This window comes from Macaca nemestrina, chromosome 5 (assembly GCF_043159975.1).
Source record: "Macaca nemestrina isolate mMacNem1 chromosome 5, mMacNem.hap1, whole genome shotgun sequence".
In the NCBI taxonomy this organism is placed as follows: Eukaryota; Metazoa; Chordata; class Mammalia; order Primates; family Cercopithecidae; genus Macaca; species Macaca nemestrina.
Window position 1 is genome coordinate 89,035,923 of NC_092129.1, and position 22,997 is coordinate 89,058,919.

The window sequence follows — 22,997 nt, forward strand, 5'->3', positions numbered from 1 at the left end:
TGCCAAGAGTGTGTATTCTGCTATTGTTGGGTTGGTCACCTATAAACGTCAATTAGGTCAAGTCGGTTAATAGGGCTTTCCAAGTTTTCCATATCCATACTAACTTTCTGTCTACTTGTTCCATCAGTTACAGAGAAAATTCACTGTTGCACTTGCCTGCCTCACAGTCCGTGGACAAAAGGCATCCTGCATTCTAACAAGAGTTGCTGGCCCCAGAGCGGGAAGAGGGGACGGCGCGACTGTAGGTGTGAACCAGGCACTCACTTCGCACTCACTGGAGTAAATCTCTTCCCTTTAGCCAGAGGATAAACCCGTAGTCCTTAAATCCTCCTCTCCTCCGCCTCAGCAGCAGTTCCGTTTTTTTTTTTTTTTACCAGGCCCCTCCTTCCAGTCGAACGCACCAATTAAAGGTACAAAAAAAAAAAAAAAAAAAAAAAAAGTTTATCTGTACCTTGTCCCGGGTTGACTGACTCTCGCGAGAATTCGTGGAGCTCCGACTGTTTCCGCGCAGATATCGCGAGGCGATTGGTAGCCGGGGGAGGGCTGCGCCGTGGCCCCGCCTTTCCGGAGCGCGGGCGCGCGGTGGCGGGAATTTCGCTTGTTTGCGGTTTAGACCCCACAGATTCCTAGTGGTGGTATGGGTCACAGGAGGTAGATTTCGGGAGCTGGAAGTGTGAGCAGGTACGACAGGCACCTCGGGTAACCGACGCACCGGGTTCTTGTTGCAGCCGGGTGCGCGGGATACTGGCACCCAGCCTTCTCCGCCCGAGTGCTGCCGGGCATGGGCCTGGTGGGTCTCGCCTCCTTGAAGGGTTGAGGTTGGCTCTAGGGACTGGTTTCCTGGTTTCCACCCCGAGCCGGGGAGGGAGCGTTCTCCACCTTGCTGCTAGGAAACGGGCGGAGAGTGGTTTAGAAACCTTGCGGAGGGCGAAGTTCTAGGCGAGCCCGGGACGCTCTGTTCTGCAGACATTTCTTTGCTTTTCACCTTGTCCTGGGCTGCACAGTCCGACCTAGTGGGCTGATTTTGAAGTCCCTGCCACAGCCAGTTGGTTGTGCATTTTGTCTTAAGTTCTGGCAGCCTTGAGGGGCGGAGCGGCAGGGGAGGATTGGGAATTTGGCTTCTGGGTTTGTTCGTTTTTCCTTGCTGCTGGCGGACGTCCTGGGAACTTTCTGAAGTAACCCCCAGTCTCTCGGCCCCCACCTACAGGAATTTCTTCACACCTTCTCTTTGGAGCCCTTAATGATACGACGAACCCCAAACATTTCAGAACATGAAGTAAACAATGGAAAACTGTTCTGCCGCATCGACGTTCCTGACTGACAGTTTAGAGCTGGAGCTGGGCACAGAATGGTGCAAACCTCCTTACTTTTCTTGCGCTGTTGACAACAGAGGAGAGGGAAAACATTTTTCTGGAGAATCCTACCTTTGCAGCGGAGCCCTTAAGCGGTAGGTAAAGCTCAGAGACATTTTCCCTCATCTGATTATTCGCCAGTTTTTTAGGAATGTTAGTTACTTCAGCCCATTTAACTTGGGTGTTCACCAAATCATGTTTTATAAATCAGCTTAGTATATCATAAGGGTACAAATGATTATCAGTTCTGCTGCTGGCTTCTTGGTAAGGGCATATCTAAAGCATTTGGGGTATTAGGGAAAACTTCCTTGGTAACTGATGTGCCCTTACTGTAGGGAGCTGGGCGCTAATTTTTCTTTTACTTAAAGTGAATTCCTAACTGTCTGAGCCTTTTGAAATGGTATTTCCTTCTAAAGGGTGTGATAATATTCTAGAGCTTTCCAGTAATTTTTAAGAAAGACAAACATTTTTTTTATTGCCCCGTTCCTTTTAATTCTACCTATTTTGCTTCGGGCAGGTACATACATATTACAGTAAAACTGCTGTTCTTGAAATATTTTGGTAATACCTGCTGAGGCAGTTTCAGTCAGGAAACTGTTTTTGTTGACTTTATAGTTGTACGTTGTGAGAGACCTTAAATAGAATACCCAACTTCATTAATTGGATACTGTTCTCCAGACAAGGCTCAGAGTAACTGTTAGCAGTTTCAACAATTAAATGTCCCCTCGGAGGATAAAATTCTACAACTGAAGACTACTGGTGAAGACAGGCAGAAATATGTGTTTTAGAACCCGTGTTGATTTTTCCTCTTAACTTACATTACACTTTAGTTGTACATTTTATCAATATAGAAGATTGACATTTTAATACAGTCTAGCTATTGTAATCTTGAATGTGTAAAGTACCAAGGCATTTTCTGACTTTTTATACATGTCATGTATAATATGGATTCAAATAATGTAAAGGTATGGTACTTAGTTTACTTTTTAATGGGATTAAAACATAATTTTCATTTCAGATTGATTTTGAATCTTGATCCTTTACCAACTAATTTTGAAGAAGACACCTTAGAAATATTTGGCATTCAGTGGGTTACTGAAACAGCATTAGTGAATTCATCTAGAGAGCTCTTTCATTTATTCAGGTATTTCTTTGTTTTAACTTTCTGTGAGTGTAGGTGTTGTTCACTTGTGTAAATTACATTGTTGGGTGGCTTCTAATACTGATACTGCAAAAGACCAGGAGAATTGTGCAGGTTGCTCACTTGATTATCTTACCAGTAACGGTAATCAAGCAGCAACACCTGATGAATAATGGTTTTAATGAGTTGTGTTTTATTTTCAGAATCTTTATTCTTTGCATTTGACTTCATGTATTGACAAATATTTAAGGCTTTGAACTATGATTTTGGAAGAAAATTAAAATACTTTTGTTGTTCAATAGCCATAGTGTTTCAGTGATCTTTAGAGTATGATGTTTCCAAATAAATAGTTTAGATTGTGTAATAGAAATATTAATTCTCTATTTGGACAACATTAAAAATTTTTTTAATGAAAAAATTTAAGCATACACAAAATAATATAATGAACATCCATATACCCTCCTTCAGTTGCAGTAAACAACAACTTTTTATTACATTTCCTTCATATGTCTTGTCTCCTTTTGATTCTTTTGACTGACTTGTAAGCAAATCCTAGGTATCATGTCATTTCACCCATAAATACTTGAGTATGAATTTCTTAAAAATATGGGCTTTTTAAAAACGATGAGGACAGCTAGGCACGGTGGCTCATGCTTGTAATCCCAGCACTTTGGGAGGCCGAGGCGGGCAGACCACGAGGTTGGGAGTTTGAGACCAGCCTGACCAACATGGTGAAACCCCTTCCCTACTAAAAATACAAAAATTACCTGGGCATTGTGGTGCGCGCCTGTAGTCCCAGCTACTCGGGAGGCTGAGGCAGGAGAATTGTTGGAACCTGGGAGGCGAAGCCTGCGGTGATTCGAGATTGCCCACTGCACTCCAGCCTGAGCGACAGAGCGAGACTCCGTCTCAAAAAAAAAAAAAAAACAAAAAAAAACTCTATTAATAAAAATTAAAGTTCTTCATTATCACTTAAGACACAATTCATATTCAGATTTTAGGTAATTTTAAACAGGAGTCAGTTATTGAAACCAAATTATTTCAAAACACAGTAAAAATCTCTGTGATACATTTAAAGGAAAATAGAGAGGTGGAAGGAATTCTCCCACTATCATCCCATGAAATCTTTTGAAGAGACTTAACTGTATCTATGCCATGTCATACATTTTATTGAGAGAACAGGCTGAGTGAGCGAGGCTTTAGGACATAGGTTACAAATGTGGGTTAATTTTTAAAGAGTTTGAAATCAACTAGGAAGAATAGCAAGAAATTACTATCAGGAATTAAGATGGAACATCATAAAACAGCATTCCCTGATAACTTTAGTCTACATTATTCCTTTTTTGGACTTCCATTGTTTAACTGTATGATACAGTTTAAAATTTTGTTATGTAACTGTTAACCTAGAATGTTTTATGTATCTTAAACTTCTTTTTTTTTTTTGTGAGACAGAGTCTCACACTGTCACCCAGGCTGGAGTGCAGTGGCGCTTCTTTGCCTCAGCTTCCCAAGTAGCTGGGATTACAGGGGCCCGCCACCACGCCCGGCTAATTTTTGTGTATTTTTAGTAGAGATAGGGTCTCACCATGCTGGCCAGGCTGGTCTTGAATTCCTGACCTCAGGTGATCCACCTACCTTGGCCTCCCAAAGTGCTAGGATTACAGGCGTGAGCCACTGCACCCCGTCTTAAACTGCTTAAAGATATACACAGTATCTTGCTGATGGTGAAGTCTGTGGTATTTGTAATAATTTTTGAAATATATGCAGTCTTTAATAGATACTTTTGGAATGTCGGGCAAGGATGTATTTTATCTTTTCTTAAAGTTTTCATTACCTGAAGCTGATCCTTTAATTAACAGTCACAAGGTATTAATCATCATCCCCAAATAAAAAAGGTATTGAAGCTGTGTAATAGATTTGGAAACATTATCCATGTAATTGTTACATGCTTTATAAAGTGTTCTAAAATTAACTCTCACCTTACATTTTTAAAATTAGGCAACAACTGTACAACTTGGAAACCTTGTTACAGTCCAGTTGTGATTTTGGTAAGTTTAACGTGTGTTTAATGGCAAAAGAGAATGGTGCTGCATTATAGTGAGTTGCATATGGGTCCATGATGGTGTAATTGGGATATCATGATAATATGGAGGAAGCATTAGGCCAGAAGTTTATGAACTTAGTATGCAGAAAAAGTATGACTTTAAATTTTGTTGTACCTGAGATATATAGTATTTTCCCAAATCTGTAGATTGTAAAGGTAAAACCAACTTAAGGAAGCTAAACTTCTCTGAAGAAAATTGGTGCTTGTTTTGGAGGTAGGGAGTGGGATAGAGAACTTAAATAAGAACTAAAAAGTGTCAGACCTCATCCTCTCTTCTTGATTTTCTTTTCTGCTTTTTTGTTTGCTTTTGGTGTTTAATGGATTACTGATTTCTTTTTTTTTTTTTTAAGATTGGTATCTTTTTTTTTTTTCTTTTGATATGGAGTTCCGCTCTTTTGTCAAGGCTGTAGTGCAAGAGTGCGATCTCACCTCACTGCAACCTCTGCCACCCGAGTTCAAGTGATTCTCCTGCCTCAGCCTCCCAAGTAGCTGGGATTATAGGCACCCGCCACCACCCCCAGCTAATTTTTGCATTTTTAGTAGAGATGGGATTTCGCCATTTTGGCCAGGCTGATTTCAAACTCCTGACCTCAGGTGATCTGCCCGCAGTGGCCTCCTGAAGTGCTAGGATTACAGGCATGAGCCACAGTGTGTACAGTTAAGGTAGTAAAGGGAATTGAAGGTCAGTGTGTTTTAGCGCAGGCTGCTTCTCCTTTCTGGTAATTTTGGTGCAGTGCAGGGTTTAAAATTATGGCCTTGTCACCCTGGCTTCCAACCCTAGCTAATTGTGGGTCTTATGCCAAGTAATAGTTGTAACATTGTTGAGTATGTTAAGTGCTTAACACAGTGTCTATCATTAGTGATGCCTAGCAACCAAAGACTACCTGGAACACTTTTGGTCAAATAGAAGTTTATTAGATTATGAAAAAAGGAGAAATATAGATTATGAGGAAAAGCTGGGGCTTGTCAGTAAGAGGGAGTAGGAAGGGACTTGTGATATGTTTGGGGCTCATTCTGGTAATTTTGGGTAGGGCTTAAGGGGGATAAGGCTATTTTCTGGATTGGATGCTGTTAATTAGCAGGGGCAATTTGAAGAGTGGGTATTTTAATTTTTATCTAGGAGGTGAGACAAAGGGAGGGTCCTAATTAGTAAAGAAGTATTGTCCTGGTCACTGGAAGAGGGAGGATGTGCATTTTTTTTTTCTTTTTTTGTGTTTGTGTTTTGTTTGGGGTGTATGTGATTGCATAGTGCCATGTTTTGTATTCAGACATGGTTATAGAGGTTTTGTTTTTGTCTTGTTTCACTATAATAATGGAGTGGCCCTGTAACATTATTGTTATTTATTATTATTATTATTTTTTGAGATGGAGTCTTGCTCTGTCACCCAGGCTGGAGTGCAGTGGCATGATTTTGGCCCACTGCCACCTCCGGTTCAAGCAATCCTCCCGCCTCAGCCTCCTGAGTGCTAGGATTATAGGTGCATGCCAACCACACCTGGATAATTTTTGTATTTTTAGTAGAGATGGGGATTCACCATGTTGGTCAGGCTGGTCTCGAACTCCTGACCTTGTGATCCGCCTGCCTCGGCCTCCCAAAGTGCTGGAATTACAGGTGTGAGCCACTGCGCCTCGACTATTTTTTGTTTTACAAAAATTGTTTATTTTCAGTAGGGAATATCATGGCCTAGCTGTTAGCTATCAACTTTTAGACTGTTTTATATGTTTTGTTTTCTTAGCATGTTATGTGATTTGTAAATGTTAAGTATTATTGTTTCATTATCATCTGATGAGTTCCTGGTTCATGCTGGGTACTGTGCAAGGTACTGATGAATCAAAGAGGAAAAATATGCTGCTGATGAGTTTGCAGTTGTGTAGACAGTAAGACATGCAAAGACATGCAAGCATACGTCAGCTTGGTAAATGAAGAAGTACTGTGATAAAGGAATGTACAAGCTGCTGTGGGAGCCAAGGGCTTTGTCTGTCTGTGAGCTCATCACTAAATGATGCCAGATCTGGGTCTTCACAGATGGGAAGGAATTAGCTAGGCAAAAGATTCGGGAAAAGGTCTTTGGACAGGAAGAATTCCAGGCAGGAAGAAAGAAAAAAACCTATAAACAAAGACGTGATGTGTGTAAAAACATAAAAGTTTAGAGAGCATGGAGTAAATATTAATTACATATGGTTGGATCAGAATGTGTGTGAGTGATGAATTTGGAAGAGGTGAAAGCAGAATTGGCTTTGTAAACCATGACAAAGAGTCTGATTTTTATTTTGGAACTCCTGGGGAACCACTAAAAGATTGTAGTGGAAAGAACCAGAATACCTTTACATAGAATGACTTAAGTAAATTGGGTTCATGGAAGGCATTTATTATGATAGATTATTATTATTACACTTATTAACCTGAAACTACTGCAGTGGACTATTTGTTAAGATGGTTGTTACACTGACATTTTGGCTGTTTTTGTTGCTTAAAAAAGCTTTTAATGATAGATTTTGGACACAAGTTAGTAGTGTTAAATATTATCTATACATGAACTTGTTCCTGCCATGTAGCTGTGTTCGTTAACTTGTGTAGGTACCCTTGGCCCTCAGCCGTCCCAAGAAGTCCTTATGTAGGGTTACTTAGTTACTTACTGCCAGATGAGTATAGTTCTTGTTCTAATCATTATGCTTCCAGGGTTAATTTCCAGTTGAGGCAGAATAACATACATAATAACGTATGTTTTGCTGATAGCTGTTTTTTTTCCCCTCTTTCTCTCTGTCTCGAGACAGGGTCTCACTCTGTCGCCCAGGCTGGAGTGCAGTGACGTGATCATGACTCATTGCAGCCTTGACCTCCCGGGCTCAAGCAGATCCTACCATCTCAGCTTCCCAAGTAGCTGAGACTACAGGCTCACACCACCATGCCTGGCTAATTTTTGCTGATAGCTGTTTTTTTCCCCTCTTTCTCTCTGACTCGAGATAGGGTCTCACTCTGTCGCCCAGGCTGGAGTGCAGTGGCGTGATCATGACTCATTGCAGCCTTGACCTCCTGGGCTCAAGCAGATCCTCCCATCTCAGCTTCCCAAGTAGCTGAGACTACAGGCTCACACCACTATGCCTGGCTAATTTTTTAATTTTTTGTAGAGATAGGGTCTCACTACGTTGCCAAGACTGGTCTCAAACTTCTGGGCTCAAGTGACCCTCCCGCCCTGGCCTCCCAAAGTGCTAGCATTGTAGATATCAGCCACCACACTCAGCCAAGAGCTATTCTTAAATATGGTTGTTGGTGTTACCCTGTCTCAGCTATTGTGTTTGTTTTTGTCTCTAGACATTCCTTACGGATTTTTTTAAATGTCTTCCATTTCTAACTGCATGCTTGTTTTCATCCATCTTGAATATATGGAGTGTATATTATAACCAATGTTTTTAACCTTGTTGCTGCTACTAATAATTCTTTTTTTTTTTTTTTTTTGAGGTGGAATCTCGGTCTGTCACCAGGCTGGAGTGCAGTGGCGCCATCTCAGCTTACTGCAACCTCTGACTCCCTGGTTCAAGTGATTTTCCTGCCTCAGCCTCCCGAGTAGCTGGGATTACAGGCACATACCACCACACCCAGCTGATTTTTGTATTTTTAGTAGAAACGGGGTTTCATCATGTTGTCCAGGATGATCTTGATCTCCTGACCTCATGATTCACCTGCCTCAGCCTCCCAAAGTGCTGGGATTACAGGTGTGAGCCACCACGCCCAGCCAATAATTATTTTATCACTGTCATTTCTGAAACTGTTTGTATTTATAAGTTTTTCTCCTGGTTCTGTGATATATTTTTCTGCTTCTTTGAATATGTAGTAATGTTTCGTTGTGAGATGAACATTATGGGTTTCACATTGTTGCTTTCTGGATTTTTTTTATTCCTTAAACTAGATGTTGAATTTTGTTCTGGCTCGCTATTGTGTAGTTGTAATCCAGTGGCTCTTTTTGGGGCTTGCTTTAAATTTTGGTAGGACTTTTAAAAAGCAGGCTTTTAATGTTAATTTAGCCTAGTAAATTAGCCTAGTAAGGCTTTTGAGAATTCTTTCTTATGCCTGGTCTATTATGAGATTTTTTTTCATGCTTGCTGGTGAGAACTTGAACTATTCTCTGGCTTGTGTACTCTTTATAGGGAATTATTTTCTGGTGTTTTTCCCTGGCCTTGGGTAATATTTTTCATGCTTGAACAGATCAGTACTTAGTCAAATCTCAGAGGGACCCTTCTGTACCCTTCCAGAACTCTATTTTGTATAGCTTCTTTCTTTTTGGGTACTTTTGCCCTGCAAATTTGGACTTCCTGAAACTTGGATCCCATATCTCCTCATCTCAGAGAGTGAGTTGGGCTGTATTTGGGTTCTCTTCCTCATATTGCAGCCTGGAGACTGTCTCTAGGTGGGGAGCTGGTGCAGTTGTAGGGCTCAGTTTCTCTCTGGGAGAGCAAAATCTTATATTGTCTTGTGTCCAGAGCCTGAAAACGTGCTTGATGTAATTTTTATGGTTTTCAGTTTTACAGTGGGAGATGGAGCAATCTGATTATTTTACTCCATCTTGCCTGGATGCAGATGTTCATTGCTGTTATTTTTAAGAGAGTACTGCCTTTATGGGCTGGGAATTATGAAAATTGGGATGATACGACTTTTTATGGGTGAAATACAGCCATAGAAATGCAGCTTAATATGGAGGTATTTACACAACTACTTCACACTTATGCTTCTGCTCTGCCAAAGTAGTGGCCATGATTGTTCATTTGAATTAAACTTCAGTTTTATGTTTAGTATGGGTGTAAATTTGTAGCCTATAATTCTCATCATGTTCTCTTTGCTTTTGTTTACTAGATTGTCTCTTACTCATTCTCTCTATAATGATTATCAGTGTTTTGCCCATGGTAACTACCTAGATAATTATTGCTGATATAAATGCTGAAGTAAGTGAGGGAAAGCTGACATGGAGTGAGGTTGGCAGAAAGACAGCAACTGTTAAAAGGTCATTCAGAACTTTATAAATTATTATTAGGAGTTTTAATTTTATTCTAAATATAGTAGGTATTCTTTCAAGAGTTTTGACTTGGGAACAAGATAAATTGATACACACTTTAAGCAGATTTTTTACTTGGTGTATAGGGGGACAAAAGAGAGCATGGAAAGACCTGTGAAGAGTGCTATTGTGGTGTTTAAGTGCTTATGGGGAAAGGGATAGTTTCAATGTATATTTGGTTATAAACTTAATAGGACTTTGAAAGATTAGATATGAGGTTAAAGGAAATGGAAGAATCAAGAACTACATAGGCTACTGGTGACACCATTTAATGAAATGCTGAAAACAAGGGCGGCATGAACAGGTTTTGAAAGAAATCAAAGGATGTATTATTTGCACTGTCTGAGCAATCCAAGTATAGGTGTTAGGCAGTTTAACATGCAAGGTCTGGAGTGCCAAGGAGAGATGTGGGTTGTAGATAACCCCTTTAGAGTCATTACCATTTATTAATAAAGGAACTGATGAGATCATGCATATGGGAAGAGATATACAGAGAGTAGAGAATTCAGGACTGAGTCCTGAAGAGACCATATTAATAATAGAATTGAGGAGGAGGAGCCAATAAAAGAGGGGTAGGACAAAGGACACATGAGGAAGAAAGAAGACTGTCACTATGTGGCACCATGAAGCCAGGTGTAGCTAGTGCTACTGTGGGAGCAAGTTACTTGAGGGTAGGCATTGTCCATTAGATTGGGCAATGTGGGTTTGATTGGTGACTTTAATAAGAGCATTTTTTGAGGAGTAGTGGGGAGCAAAAACCATATGAGAATGTTTAATATAAAATGTTACAAGATAGAGAATTGCTGCTGGTATGGCTTACAACATTTTTTGTCACTGCCCATGATAATTATTTGAATTATCAACATTGTCTATTGTGGTTTCAGGGAAGGTATCAACGCTGCACTGCAAAGCAGATAATATCAGACAGCAGTGTGTACTATTTCTCCATTATGTTAAAGTTTTCATCTTCAGGTAGGATATCAGATGAGTATTTTGATCACTGCATGAATTTCTGTGTGTATTCATATAGACTCTGATTGTTTATTTTATCTAATTATTTTTTAGGTATCTGAAAGTACACAATGCTGAGAGTCATGTTCCTGTCCATCCTTATGAGGCTTTGGAGGCTCAACTTCCCTCACTGTTGATTGATGAGCTTCATGGATTACTCTTGTATATTGGACACCTATCTGAACTTCCCAGTATTAATATAGGAGCATTTGTAAATCAAAACCAGATTAAGGTTTGACTTGTTTCATTTAATTTTTAAATTATCAGCTTTTTCTCCCCACAAGGAATATTCATTCAGGAAGGAGAGAAATTAGTCAAAATTACAGCTCTGCAACCTGACTGCCTGTGTTGAAATTCTTGCCCCCATCCTCCTTTTATTAATTATGTGCTCTTGGGCAAATGACATCTCTTGCCTCAGCCTCCCCATCTGTGTAATTCTTATAACTTACTAGAATCATTGGGAGAATTAAATAAATTAATATACATGAAGTTATTAAAACATAATATTCATTGAATCAGTAGCTATTCTCTTGATTTATGACAGTGTAAATGTCTGAAGATTTTAAAGCAAATGAAATAATCTTTGTTTTCTAAAATTTTTTATCATATATTGCAGTAAGATTCAAGATCAGCTTATTAAAAAAAACTTCCAAGACCACATCATTGTGTGTATTCTGATTTTTGAGGCCTTTTTGGAAAGTGATTAAGATTGTTTTGACTCTGCCCTTTTTTTCCTTCCTGTGTTAATCATTCCTTCTGAAGTTTGGTTTTTAAAAATTTATATTGTTACCATGCCTAGCTTATAGATAAGTAATAGATTCTCCCTATGAAAATGGGAGCTTGTATGAATAACAAATTATGGTAATTCACAGTGAGATTCCCTGAAGTCTCAACCCCTTTTATTATATTTGACTTTACCATTTTGAATAATATTTACTCTTTATGAACATATCTTTGTTAAAATATAAAAACAGCTGAGCATGGTAGCTCATGCCTGTAATCCCAACACTTTGGGTGGCTGAGGCAGGAGGAGTGCTTGAATCCAGGATTTGAGACCAGCTTGGGCAACATAGCGAGACCCCATCTCTACAAAAAATTAAAAAGTTAGCCCAGGGTGGTGGCACATACCTTGTAGTCTTAGCTACTCAGGAGGTTGAGGTGGGAGGATCAGTTGAACTCAGGAGGTCGAGGCTGTGGTGAGACATGACTGCACCACTGCATTCCAGCCTGGATGACAGAGCAAGACCCTATTTCAATAAATAAAATAAATAGAATTAAATGTTTACATGTTTCTGTGAAATGTAGCAGAAACAAGTTGACTTTTTTATCAGAGATCAATATATGTAATAATAAAAGCAAATAAAGTTCTAACTGAATTTACAAGTTAGTATATCTAATCCATAGAAAACAAATAGGTAATTGCTTTTAATTATGTCATTTAATAAAAAGATTCATGAGTAGATTGTTGAAGGAGGGATGTTTTCCTTATTAGTTTCTGTAAATTGGACTGGTTTTTATTTTCTAGTTATCCATCGAATACGTAAGAAATAAAAATGAATAATTTATGTGGCAGCAGAAATAAAATTTGTGCACTAGGGTCCTCAAACTAGATATTGCCTTTCATAGGCTTTTTAATTAGGCAGACTTGAAAAGATAGGTTATTTGAAGCTCAGAAGACTAAAGTTTTAAAGCAAGGGAACTTTATAGTCTTCAAAAAATAAAAAATCACCCACTAAAATACTGTTCTTTTCTGAAACAAAAACATAATAGAAAGCATCTTTCAAGACTATGTTTATATATTTGTTATAACAATCTTGTATAGGAAATGTTTTGTTTTCATTGGTATTTCCAGTTGAGCTTCTTTTATTATTTTTTAGGAACTCTAGATATATATTAGTTATTGGGAATTATGTATTGCAAATATTTTATTTACTTTTTCATTAAGTAAGCTGACTTTCTAGGTAGATTTGAATTTTTTAGATAGTTATATTTTTCCATTTTTTGTTTTATCTATGCTGTTAAAATATTTTGATTGTTGCTTTTATCTCTTTAATTCGTGTTATTTTTAAGTATGCACTGAGGTGAGAAGTCTAACTTCAGTTTCTTGCAAATGCATAAGTTAAAACTCTTATTTTTTATTGAATGACCCATACTTTTCCCATTGATTTGAGATGCCACATAAATTCATTTCTGTCTTCTCTGTTCTTGCTCTTTGTTATCTATTTCTGTCCCAATACGGTTTTGTCAGTGTAGCATTTTATTTTGTTTGTATACCTAATAACGCAGGTCTACTCTTCATCATTCTTTCTATTTGTTTTAATGGAACATGTTACGTCATTTTTTTTTATAGTATTTATTTTTATAGTGATGCTAAATTCTGACAGGAGGAAGGTTAGTGATAACGCAGTATAACACAGTACTTGAAAGTGCTGGGTTTTGACTCAGATAGAATTGAGTTTCAATCCTAATACATGAATTGAGAGAGAAATTTTTTCACCTCTTTTTACTTCTGTTCCTTAATGAGATGACAGTAATGTCTACATGACAGTCTAAAGTTCTTTTGTTAAAATATTTTATAGGAGTTCCTAGGTACTCATACATTAAAAAAAATTTCCTAGCTAAATTCTAAAACAAAATTATGAAAACACGTGTTTAAAAAAATTCTTTTACTGCCTTGCAGCTATAGTAGAATCAGAGATTGGCTGGAAGGTACCTTTACTATACAAGTCTATTCAGCAGCCCCAAAGTGGGTTTGTCTTAAACCAACAGATGAAAATATTTACTGCTTTCAAAGATCTTCAGTGAAGGAATCCTCTAATGAACAAGACAGAGGTTTTCCCTGAGCTTTTGAATAGTGGTAGGTTAATTGGTTCTTTATCCTTGTGTTTATGGAGGAGTATTGTGACATGCTATGAAACACCTAGTAAAATATTAATGAATTCTCAATCACAGTTGATAATGTCATCCACAGCTTTTTCCACCATCATGGCATTTATTACATCTCCACTTGGATATACATTGGCTGGTGCTAGAAATTCTTTACATGCTGGGTGAAAAATTGAGTAAGTTTATGGATTTATGATTTATATTCTTTTTAAAAGCTTTTATTTCTTTTTAAAATTACGTAAGTAATAAGTGCCTTCTGATATTTAAAAAAAATCAAATAGTAAACAAAGTAAGAAGTAAAAGTTTTACTCCTTTTTTTCCAGAGGTAACTACTGGGAACACCTTGATTTATCTTTCCATATTTACATTCTATCTGTTAGTATACATATTTCCATTCTATCTGTTAGTATCTATATAAAAACTCATAGGTAAAATTTTGTTTTTGTTTTTAACCACAGATATGATCATACTGTTCAGTGTGATCTTTCATTTATCACTGTTTTAGCGATCTGTTTATGTTAGTAACTATAGTTCTACTTTATCCATTTAAAGGCTGCATGTTATGGTTCTACTATATTTAGCCATGTCTATTTTTAAACATTGAAGTTACTTTCATTTTTTGATTTTACACATCATTTTTCACTGAACACCCTTGTGTATAGATATATATCTTTAATCTGTGTACAAGTTATTCTGTAAAATATTCATAGAAGTAGAGTGGCACATTGTAGTTTTAATATGTATATGCTGCTGTTTTGCTGAATAGTAAGTCCTACTGATCTATAGACATTAACTGTAGTGTGATTTTACTTCATACTCTTGCCAGTAGTTGATGTTATCAATTATATTTTACTTTTTGCCAACTAATATGTGAAAAATCAAATGAAATTTTTTTGATCTTGCAATTTCTTGGTTACGAGTGAAGTTGAACATCTTTACAGTTTATTGTCTGTATTTGCTTTATTAATTACTCATTATATTTTGCAAATTTTCCTTTTTTTAGTAGGAGTTTATTTATATTATGGATAAATATCCTTTATCCTTATGGATACGTTGCCCATTTATTTCTTGATCTTGCTCTTTGACATTTTTAGGTTCCATTGGCAACCTGTTACTTAGGTTGTAAAGATGTCTATTATTCCTACACCTGCTTTTCAGTTAATAAATACATACATATGTCTATATATGTATATACCTACATATATTCATACACAGAAACATACAAAGATGTACATCAGTATATAATTTCCTCTCGTGGACTCTGTATTTCACATTAGTATATTCTTAGAGTAATACTTAAGTGGAGTTATTCTGATAGGTATAAATTTTGGTTATCTTTTACCTTGGTTTGCCCTATTTTATGCCACAAAACCATTGCATGGGGTCAGTTTATCAGTATTTGTTAAAAGAATAATGTTTTAAAGGCTTTGTTGATTAGAAATGTGGATGCAGATTTTATGTTGTTCTCTCTCTTTTTTTAAAGTTGTGTTGCATTAATACTTTTCAAAGATAGACTTATTAGGAAAAGAGAGGTTTATTAGATGTTACTTGGAAGAATTAGAAACTTTTGGGCCAGCCAAGGTGGCTCACGCCTGTAATTCCAGCACTTTGAGAGGCCGAGGTGGGTGGATCACGAGGTCAGGAGATCAAGACCATTCTGGCTAACACAGTGAAACCCGGTCTCTACTAAAAATACAAAAGCAAAATTAGCCATGCGTGGTGGCGGGCACCTGTAGTCCCAGCTGCTTGGGAGGCTGAGCGGGGAGAATGGCATGAACCTGGGAGGCGGAGCTTGCAGTTAGCTGAGATCGTGCCACTGCACTCCAGCCTGGGCGACAGAGTGAGACCCCATCTCAAAAAAAAAAAAAGAAACTTTTGAAGATAATGTTTATCAGTGCTCATATGAGAAGGTTGTCCTCAAATTCACGTTTTATTTGCAAAAAAAAATTAAAAACTGTATGTTTTAGTTTTGTTATAATTTAAAGACATACAGTCACTTTTTCCTTTATGATTTAGTAAAATCTGTATTTTAAAACTATTTTTATTACATTTTCAGAACAAGTTGTATATGGTCATCAGTTTATGAATCTGGCAAGTGACAGTTTAACCAATGTCAGCCTGTTTGAAGAACATTGTGAAACTCTGCTTTGTGATTTAATAAGCCTGTCACTCAACAGGTATGACAAGGTAATGCTTTAAGAGTTTGTTTGTGTTTTTGAGACTTAAAGACAATATTCAGTCCTTAATGCATGTCGTTTAATCTGTAAGAATTTAATCTAAAATGGTTTATATGTTCTAATTTTATATTTAGTTGCTATTATCTGGGACCTGAAAGGGAAAACAATTTTTGTTTAAACATCTAAAACAGGCTGGAGTTGGTATTTTAGAGCTTTTCTTTTTCTTTTTTTTTTTTTTTTTTTTAAAGAAAAACAGCCTTTTCTATTTTGAAAAAAATAAATAAATGATGTTTACCGAAATCATTGGAAGCCTAATTTCTATCCAAATAGTAGAGACCAGCTCTTTAATAATGTATTATATTGCTGTTATGTAATAATAAAATAAATGCTTACTTAAAGTTACTTGACATGTTTTAAGAGAGGATTTTCTTGCTTGTTTTCATAAAAGGTCTCGAATCATGGGTGAAATTATGTGTTTTTATTAAATTGTGTTTATCATAGAGCGTTTAATGGAGGTAGTGATTTAAAGGTGCTACAGAGCATGTTCATTTTTAAGTAGCGGAAATATTTAGAGTATTATCTGTTATTTTAGATTACAAGCATGAAGACTATTTTTGGGAAATCAAGATTTAGGGAAAAGGAGTTTTATAATTTTTCAAAATTTAGATTTTTTATGCATTATCAATATTTTTACAATGTAGTGTGTATGTGTATTAGTGGATTAACCAGATATGATAGAATGATAACTTTTAAATATTTATTTATTTTTGATGATTGACAAAATTATATATATTTATCGTACACATCCTGTTTTGATATGTGTATACATTGTAGAATGACTAAATATAGCCAATTAGCATATATGTTATCTTACATTCTTATTTATTTGTGTGAGAACACTTAAAATCTATGCTTTTAGTGATTTTCAAGAATATAATATAGTACATTGTTTTTAACTATAGTCATCATGTTGAGCTTATTCCTCTTATATCTAACTGAAATTTTGTATGCTTTGATCAACATCTACCTCGCCTCCCTCCTAATCCTCCTCACAGCCCTTGGTAAGGATCATTCTACTCTGCTTCTATGAATTCAGCTTTTTTAGATTCCACATATAGGTGAGATTGTGTGTTACTTGTCTTTCTGTGCCTGGCTTATTTCACTTAATATAATGTCCTCCGTGTTCATCTATATTGTTACAGATGACAGTATTTCCTTCTTCTCAAGGCTGAATAGTAGGGTCATGCACTGTGTAACAAAGTTTTAGTCAGTGACAGACCACATATACAAGGTGGCTATACCACATAGCGTAGGTGTGCAGTAGTAGTCTGAAAAAGTTTTAAGTACAATAAATCATGTTAGCCTAAAGACGCACTTCTCAGAACATGTCCTGCTGTTAAGTGACATGTGACTGTATTCCATTGTGTATATAAACCAGATTTTCTTTATACATTCATCTGTTGATGGGCAATTTGGCTGATTCCATGTCTTGGCTCTTGTAAATAATGCTGCAGTGAACATGGGAATGCAGATATCTCTTGAACATACTAATTTCATTTTCTTTGCAAATATACCTAGTAGGATTGCTGGATCATGTGGTAGTTCTGTTTTTAATTTTGTGAGGAACTTGCATACTGTATTATATGATGACTGTACCAATTTACATTCTCACCACACTGTGCAAGGGTTTTCTTGTCACCACTTCCTCTCTGGCATTTATTACCTTTGTCTTTTTGGTAGTAGCCATTATAACAAGTTTGAGGTGATGTCTCATCAAGTTTTAATTTGCATTTCCATAATGAGTAGTGATGTTGAGCATTTTTCATATACTGCTTCGCCATTTGTATGTCTTCTTTTAAGAAATGTCAACCAGGCGCAGTGGCTCACGCCTGTAATCCCAGCACTTTGGGAGGCTGAGGCAGGCAGATCACGAGGTCCGGAGATCGAGACCATCCTGGTTAACACGGTGAAACCCTGTCTCTACTAAAAATAGGAAAAATTAGCTGGGCATAGTGGCACGTGCCTGTAATCCCAGCTACTTAGGAGGCTGAGGCAGGAGAATTGCTTGAATCCAGGAGGCGCAGGTTGCAGTGAGCCGATATTGTGCCACTGCACTCCAGTTTGGCGACAGAACAAGACTCGGTCTCAAAAAAGAGTATGTCTATTTATATTTTTTGCCGATTTTGCAGTTGGATTGTTTTCTTGCTATTGAATTGTTTGGGTTCCTTATATATTTAAGATACTAATCCCTTATCAGATGTAGTTTTGCAAATACTTTCTTCCATTCTCGAGATTTTCCCTTCATTCCATTGATTTTTTTTTCCTTTGCTGTGCAAGTATTTCCTTTTTATTTTGACATAATCCCATTTGTCTTTTCATTTCCGTGGCCTGTGCTTTTGGGGTCATATCCAAGAAATCATTTACCAGACCATTGTCATATAGCTTTTCTCCTATGTTTTCTTCTAGTATTATAGTTTCAGGTCTTATATTTAAGTCTTTATTTTGAGTCGATTTTTCTATATGGTGTGAAACAGGGGCCTAAATTCATTCTGTGTGTGGATATCCAGTTGTCCCAACCTGTTTATTGAAGAAGCTGTCCTTTCCCCATGTTATGCTCTTTTCATCATTGTCAAAAATCAGTTGTTCTATTTTGTTCTGTGTCTGTTTGTATGCTAGCAGCACACTGTTTTGATTACTATAGCTTTGTAGTATATTTTGAAGTCAGGTAGTGTCATGCCTCGAGCTTTGTTCTTTTTGCTAAAGATTACTTGGTCTATTCAGGACCTTTTGTGATTTCCTACCAATTTTAGGATTGTTTTTTCTATTTCTGTAAAAAAGTGTCATTAAATATTTTGGTAGGGATTTCATTGAATCCGTAGGTCACTTTGGGTAGTATGAACATTTTAATAATATTTCTTCCAATCCATGACCACAAGATATTTTTTCTGCTTATATGGGTTGTATTCCATTTCTTTCATCAGTGTTTTATATTTTTCAGTGTATAGGCCTTTCGCTCTTTGGTTAAATTTATCCCTAAGTATTTTTGTTTTTGTGGGTATATACTATATATGGGATTGTTTTATTGATTTCTTTTTTGGGTAGTTTGTTGTTATTGTATAGAAATGCTATGGTATTTTGTATGTTGATTTTTGTATCCTGCAACTTTACTGCATTTATTTATTTGAATAATTTTTGATGATGTCTTTAGAGGTTTCTATATATAAGATCATGTTATCTACAAACAGCAACAATTTTAACTTATTTCTTTCTGTTTAGATGCCTTTTATTTCTTTTGCTTAATTGCTGTGGCTAGGATTTCTATTAATATCCTAATACTTTTTTTTACTTTGTATTAGGTTAGAAATGTGTGCATAGCTTATGTAAAATATTGCATATATTATGAATTTAAGAAGCCTAGCTATATTTGCAAATATAGTGTACATTCTGTGCATTATCTAGGGCTGTTGAGGATTTTTTTGTTAAAAAAAGGTAAGTAATTTAGAAATTACTTAATCATTATAAATCTCTAATAACTATTTATTGTCTTGCAAAATTTTTACTGTGTTTACAGTGAATCAGAATTTATTTTCTAATCTTTTAATTAGAAGTCTTTTGTTGTTGTAGATGACTCAGAGCAAAATAAGCAAACTGGCTCTGAGGTATAATCTAGCCCATTACCTATTTCTGTAAATGTAGTTTTGCTGGGATATAACCTGGTCCATTTCTCTTACTGATTATCTGTGGCTGTTGTACCGAAATGGCAGAGTTCAGTAGTTGTGACAGAGACTGTATTGCCAACAGACTCTTAAAAATGTCCTATCTAGCCCTTTATAGAAAAAGTTTGCTGACCACGGGACTAGATGATTAAAAGGTTTTTTTTTAAGTTGAAATCAAATTAATCTGTACTTTTTGTTTTAAAATGGAAATTTATCTCAAAAATTAAATGAAATTGCACATTTTCAATAAATAGTTTTATCTAATTGAGAATAAATTCTTAGTCATCTAAATAATTCTTTTACAAGTATTTGAAAGATATATGGCATTTAAAATTCTGCTGTTGTCTTATAAATAACACATTTTGGTTATTTTCTATAGGTGAGGCCTTCTGAATCATTAATGAGTGACCAGTGTCCATGTTTATGCATTAAAGAATTATGGGTTCTACTTATTCATCTTCTAGACCACAGAAGTAAATGGTCTGTCTCAGAAGTAAGTTGGAAAATTGATATGTTAGTTATTGTTACTAACCTTTATATTGATTTAATCCAATGGTTTTGACTGAGAAAATCTTAGCTTCCTTTTTTATAATAAGGCAATGATAACCACCAAATAGAGCAATAACTGAGTACTGAATATCTACTTTATTTTTAACCCTAATTATTTTTAGCCCCAAGTTAGTAATCTGAAAAATCTAAGAGCAGTACAAGGTTCAACTCTTATTTTTTTTTCAAGTTTTGTTGTTGTTCTATCAGAAATCTTTTAGACTAAGGTATTTACTACCCATTAGTAACCTAGAAAACATTTTAGTCAGGAAATGTGGCAGGTTTAGAAGATATGTGGAGAAATAAAACAGGTTTCTATTACTCAATTTTATCTTATTTCAAGGAGGGAGGAAGAGAAGCAGAAAAGGGAAGATGAGAAACTTACTTTCACTTCATTTTCAGTCATGTCTTCAGAACAGGGCTTTATTTTATTTCAAGTACTGTAAGTTATTGAAAAAGAGAAGTATCCCTAGGTAGAAGTAAACAGTCTCTTGTAAAAAAATATCAAAAATGGTTTATGTTATATGAAAGGGTACTTTTGATTTTTTATGGATTTAAAAATTTTCCAGGTTTCTGTAATTTGGGGTTTGGGTGCTGCTATTTTTTTTTTGTTTTGTTTTTTTGAGACAGAGTCTTGCTCTGTTGATCAGTCTAGAGTGATCACTACAGCCTCTGCCTTGTCATGATCTCGGGTCACTGCAGTCTCCGCCTCCCAGTTCAAGCAATTCTCATGCCTTAGCATCCTGAGTAGCTAGGATTACAGGCATGCACCACTGTGGCCAGCTAATTTTTGCGTTTTTGGTAGAGACAGGGTTTTACCATGTTGCCCAGGCTGGTCTTGAACTCCTGACCTGAAGCGATCTGCCTCCCTTGGCCTCCCAAAGTGCTAGGATTACAGGCATGAGCCACCATACCTGGCCTGCTGTCTTTTTTTAATAACAACTCTATTTTTATAGGTTTGCAAGTACTGTATTTATTTTGAATTATTACTTTAGCATCAAATAAGTGTAAACTTAATATATCTTTGTTGAGTTAAAAATTTTTTTTTTCGTAACCTAGAAGCAGTTGCTGAATTGCATAAACTTGAACTTTGGCTCTCAGGCATTATGGGGTACAAGAATAGAAGATACAGTTCAGAGTTGATCAAGTTGGTAGCCTACAACTACACCAATTATCCATAAAACTGGGCACTCAGAAAGATGAACTAGAAACTCAACTAGAACTGAAAGGACAATTGACTATCTTTAACCATGGTGCTTTTCAGAAGTTTAAAATTGCTTCTGTGTGTTTTTTGTTGTATTCTATCCCTTATGTGGGATTACAGACTGAGTTCATGTTACCTAGATTTTATTAAAAATTTCAAACAGTTGAGCCGAGGAGATCAAGGATACAGTGAGCCAAGATTGTGCCACTGCACTCCAGCCTGGATGACAAAGTGAGACCTTGTCTTGAAAAAAGGAAAAAAAAAAAATTCAAGCCATTGAATTCTGGGTAGCCAAGAAAAATGGATGGATGCCTAAACCCACATCTGCCTACATAATCTTCCAACAAAATATAGAACAGCAAAATCAAATATATCTATGGTTGACTCTTGAACAATGTGGGAATTAGGGATGTTGACCCTTCCCCCAACATGCAGTCAGAAAACTGCATGTAACTTTCGACTTCCCCAAAAAACCATTAGTAGCTTACTGCTGACTGCAGTCCTTACCCATAACATAAAGAAACAATTAACATGTATTTTGCCGGGCGCGGTGGCTCAAGCCTGTAATCCCAGCACTTTGGGAGGCCGAGGCGGGTGGATCACGAGGTCAGGAGATCGAGACTATCCTGGCTAACATGGTGAAACCCTGTCTCTACTAAAAATACAAAAAACTAGCTGGGCGTGGTGGCGGGTGCCTGTAGTCCCAGCTACCTGGGAGGCTGAGGCGGGAGAATGGCGTGAACCTGGGAGGCGGAGCTTGCAGTGAGCTGAGATCCGGCCACTGCACTCCAGCCTGGGTGACAGAGTGAGACTCCATCTCAAAAAAAAAAAAAAAACATGTATTTTGTATGTTGTGTATATTATATACTGTATTCTCATGATAAACTAGAGAAAATAAAATGTTAAGAAAACCTTAAGAGAATATATATTTACTTCTCATTAATTAAGTGGAAGTAGGTCACCATAAAGGTCTTCATCCTTATCTTCATGTTGAGTAGGCTAAGGAGGAGGAGGAAGAACAGGAGGGGTTGGTCTTGCTGTCTTAGGGGTGGTAGATATGGAAGAAAATCCATGTATAAGCGCACCCATGCATTTCAAACCTGTGTTCAAACGTCAGCTGTATACAAAAACATGCATATTATATAACTGCAAATGGGAGTGCTTAGTACCGTCAGTTTTAAAAACAGAAAGCCACTAAAGCTCTTACCACAAGCCTTTCTAATAAGGCAGGGCAGTCTGAGAAAAACTGCTCAGAGAAGAGAACTAACAGTGGTTATATTTTAAAATCATTGCCAGAATGTGAAGATACTGAAAAAGTTTTCTTATAGATCAGAGAACTGATGATAAGAAAGAAACATAGAAGTGTCCATATTACATGGAGTTTCTGTAGAATAAAAATATGAAAATGAGTCATGGTACCTACCCATTGGTGATTGGGTGATGAAGAGCACCAGAAGAGAAAGCAGAGAATTTAGGGTCTTAAAACACCACCACCAAAAAAAAGAATAAATCAAAGGACTCATACCCATTCCCACCACCAAAAAAAAAAAAAAAAAAATTCGGTAAAGAAATGGGAAAATGGGACTTTGGTGCATTGTCAAAAGAAGGTGCCCCTGAATTAAGAATCTTTTAAGCTAGTCCTAATCTACAAAATGAACGGAATGAAACTAGACCCTTATAAACTTACTAGAAAAAAACAGATTTGATATACTTTACTTGATGGCATCCTCTCCCCCAGAAACAACTGTATAAAACAGAAGAAAATGACAGCATTGTAGATTGAATTAATTTGTCTGTTCAGACTAGAGTATA

General features: G+C 36.6%; 1 protein-coding gene across 3 annotated transcripts in view; it reads left to right on the forward strand.

Moving 5' to 3' along the window:
* The first annotated feature begins 557 nt into the window (after positions 1–557).
* Positions 558–22,997, forward strand: part of LOC105498578 (MMS22 like, DNA repair protein) — a 140,799-nt gene continuing 118,359 nt past the window's right edge. For all 3 annotated transcript variants that reach the window (XM_011770716.2, XM_011770717.2, XM_071096703.1), the window contains exons 1-9: positions 558–681; positions 1,208–1,447; positions 2,371–2,496; positions 4,492–4,541; positions 10,530–10,617; positions 10,711–10,888; positions 13,628–13,718; positions 15,599–15,729; positions 19,815–19,928. In XM_011770716.2, coding sequence (XP_011769018.2) covers positions 1,284–1,447; positions 2,371–2,496; positions 4,492–4,541; positions 10,530–10,617; positions 10,711–10,888; positions 13,628–13,718; positions 15,599–15,729; positions 19,815–19,928 — 942 coding nt within the window. In that variant the 5' untranslated portion in view covers positions 558–681; positions 1,208–1,283. The remainder of the gene's footprint in view (positions 682–1,207; positions 1,448–2,370; positions 2,497–4,491; positions 4,542–10,529; positions 10,618–10,710; positions 10,889–13,627; positions 13,719–15,598; positions 15,730–19,814; positions 19,929–22,997) is intronic.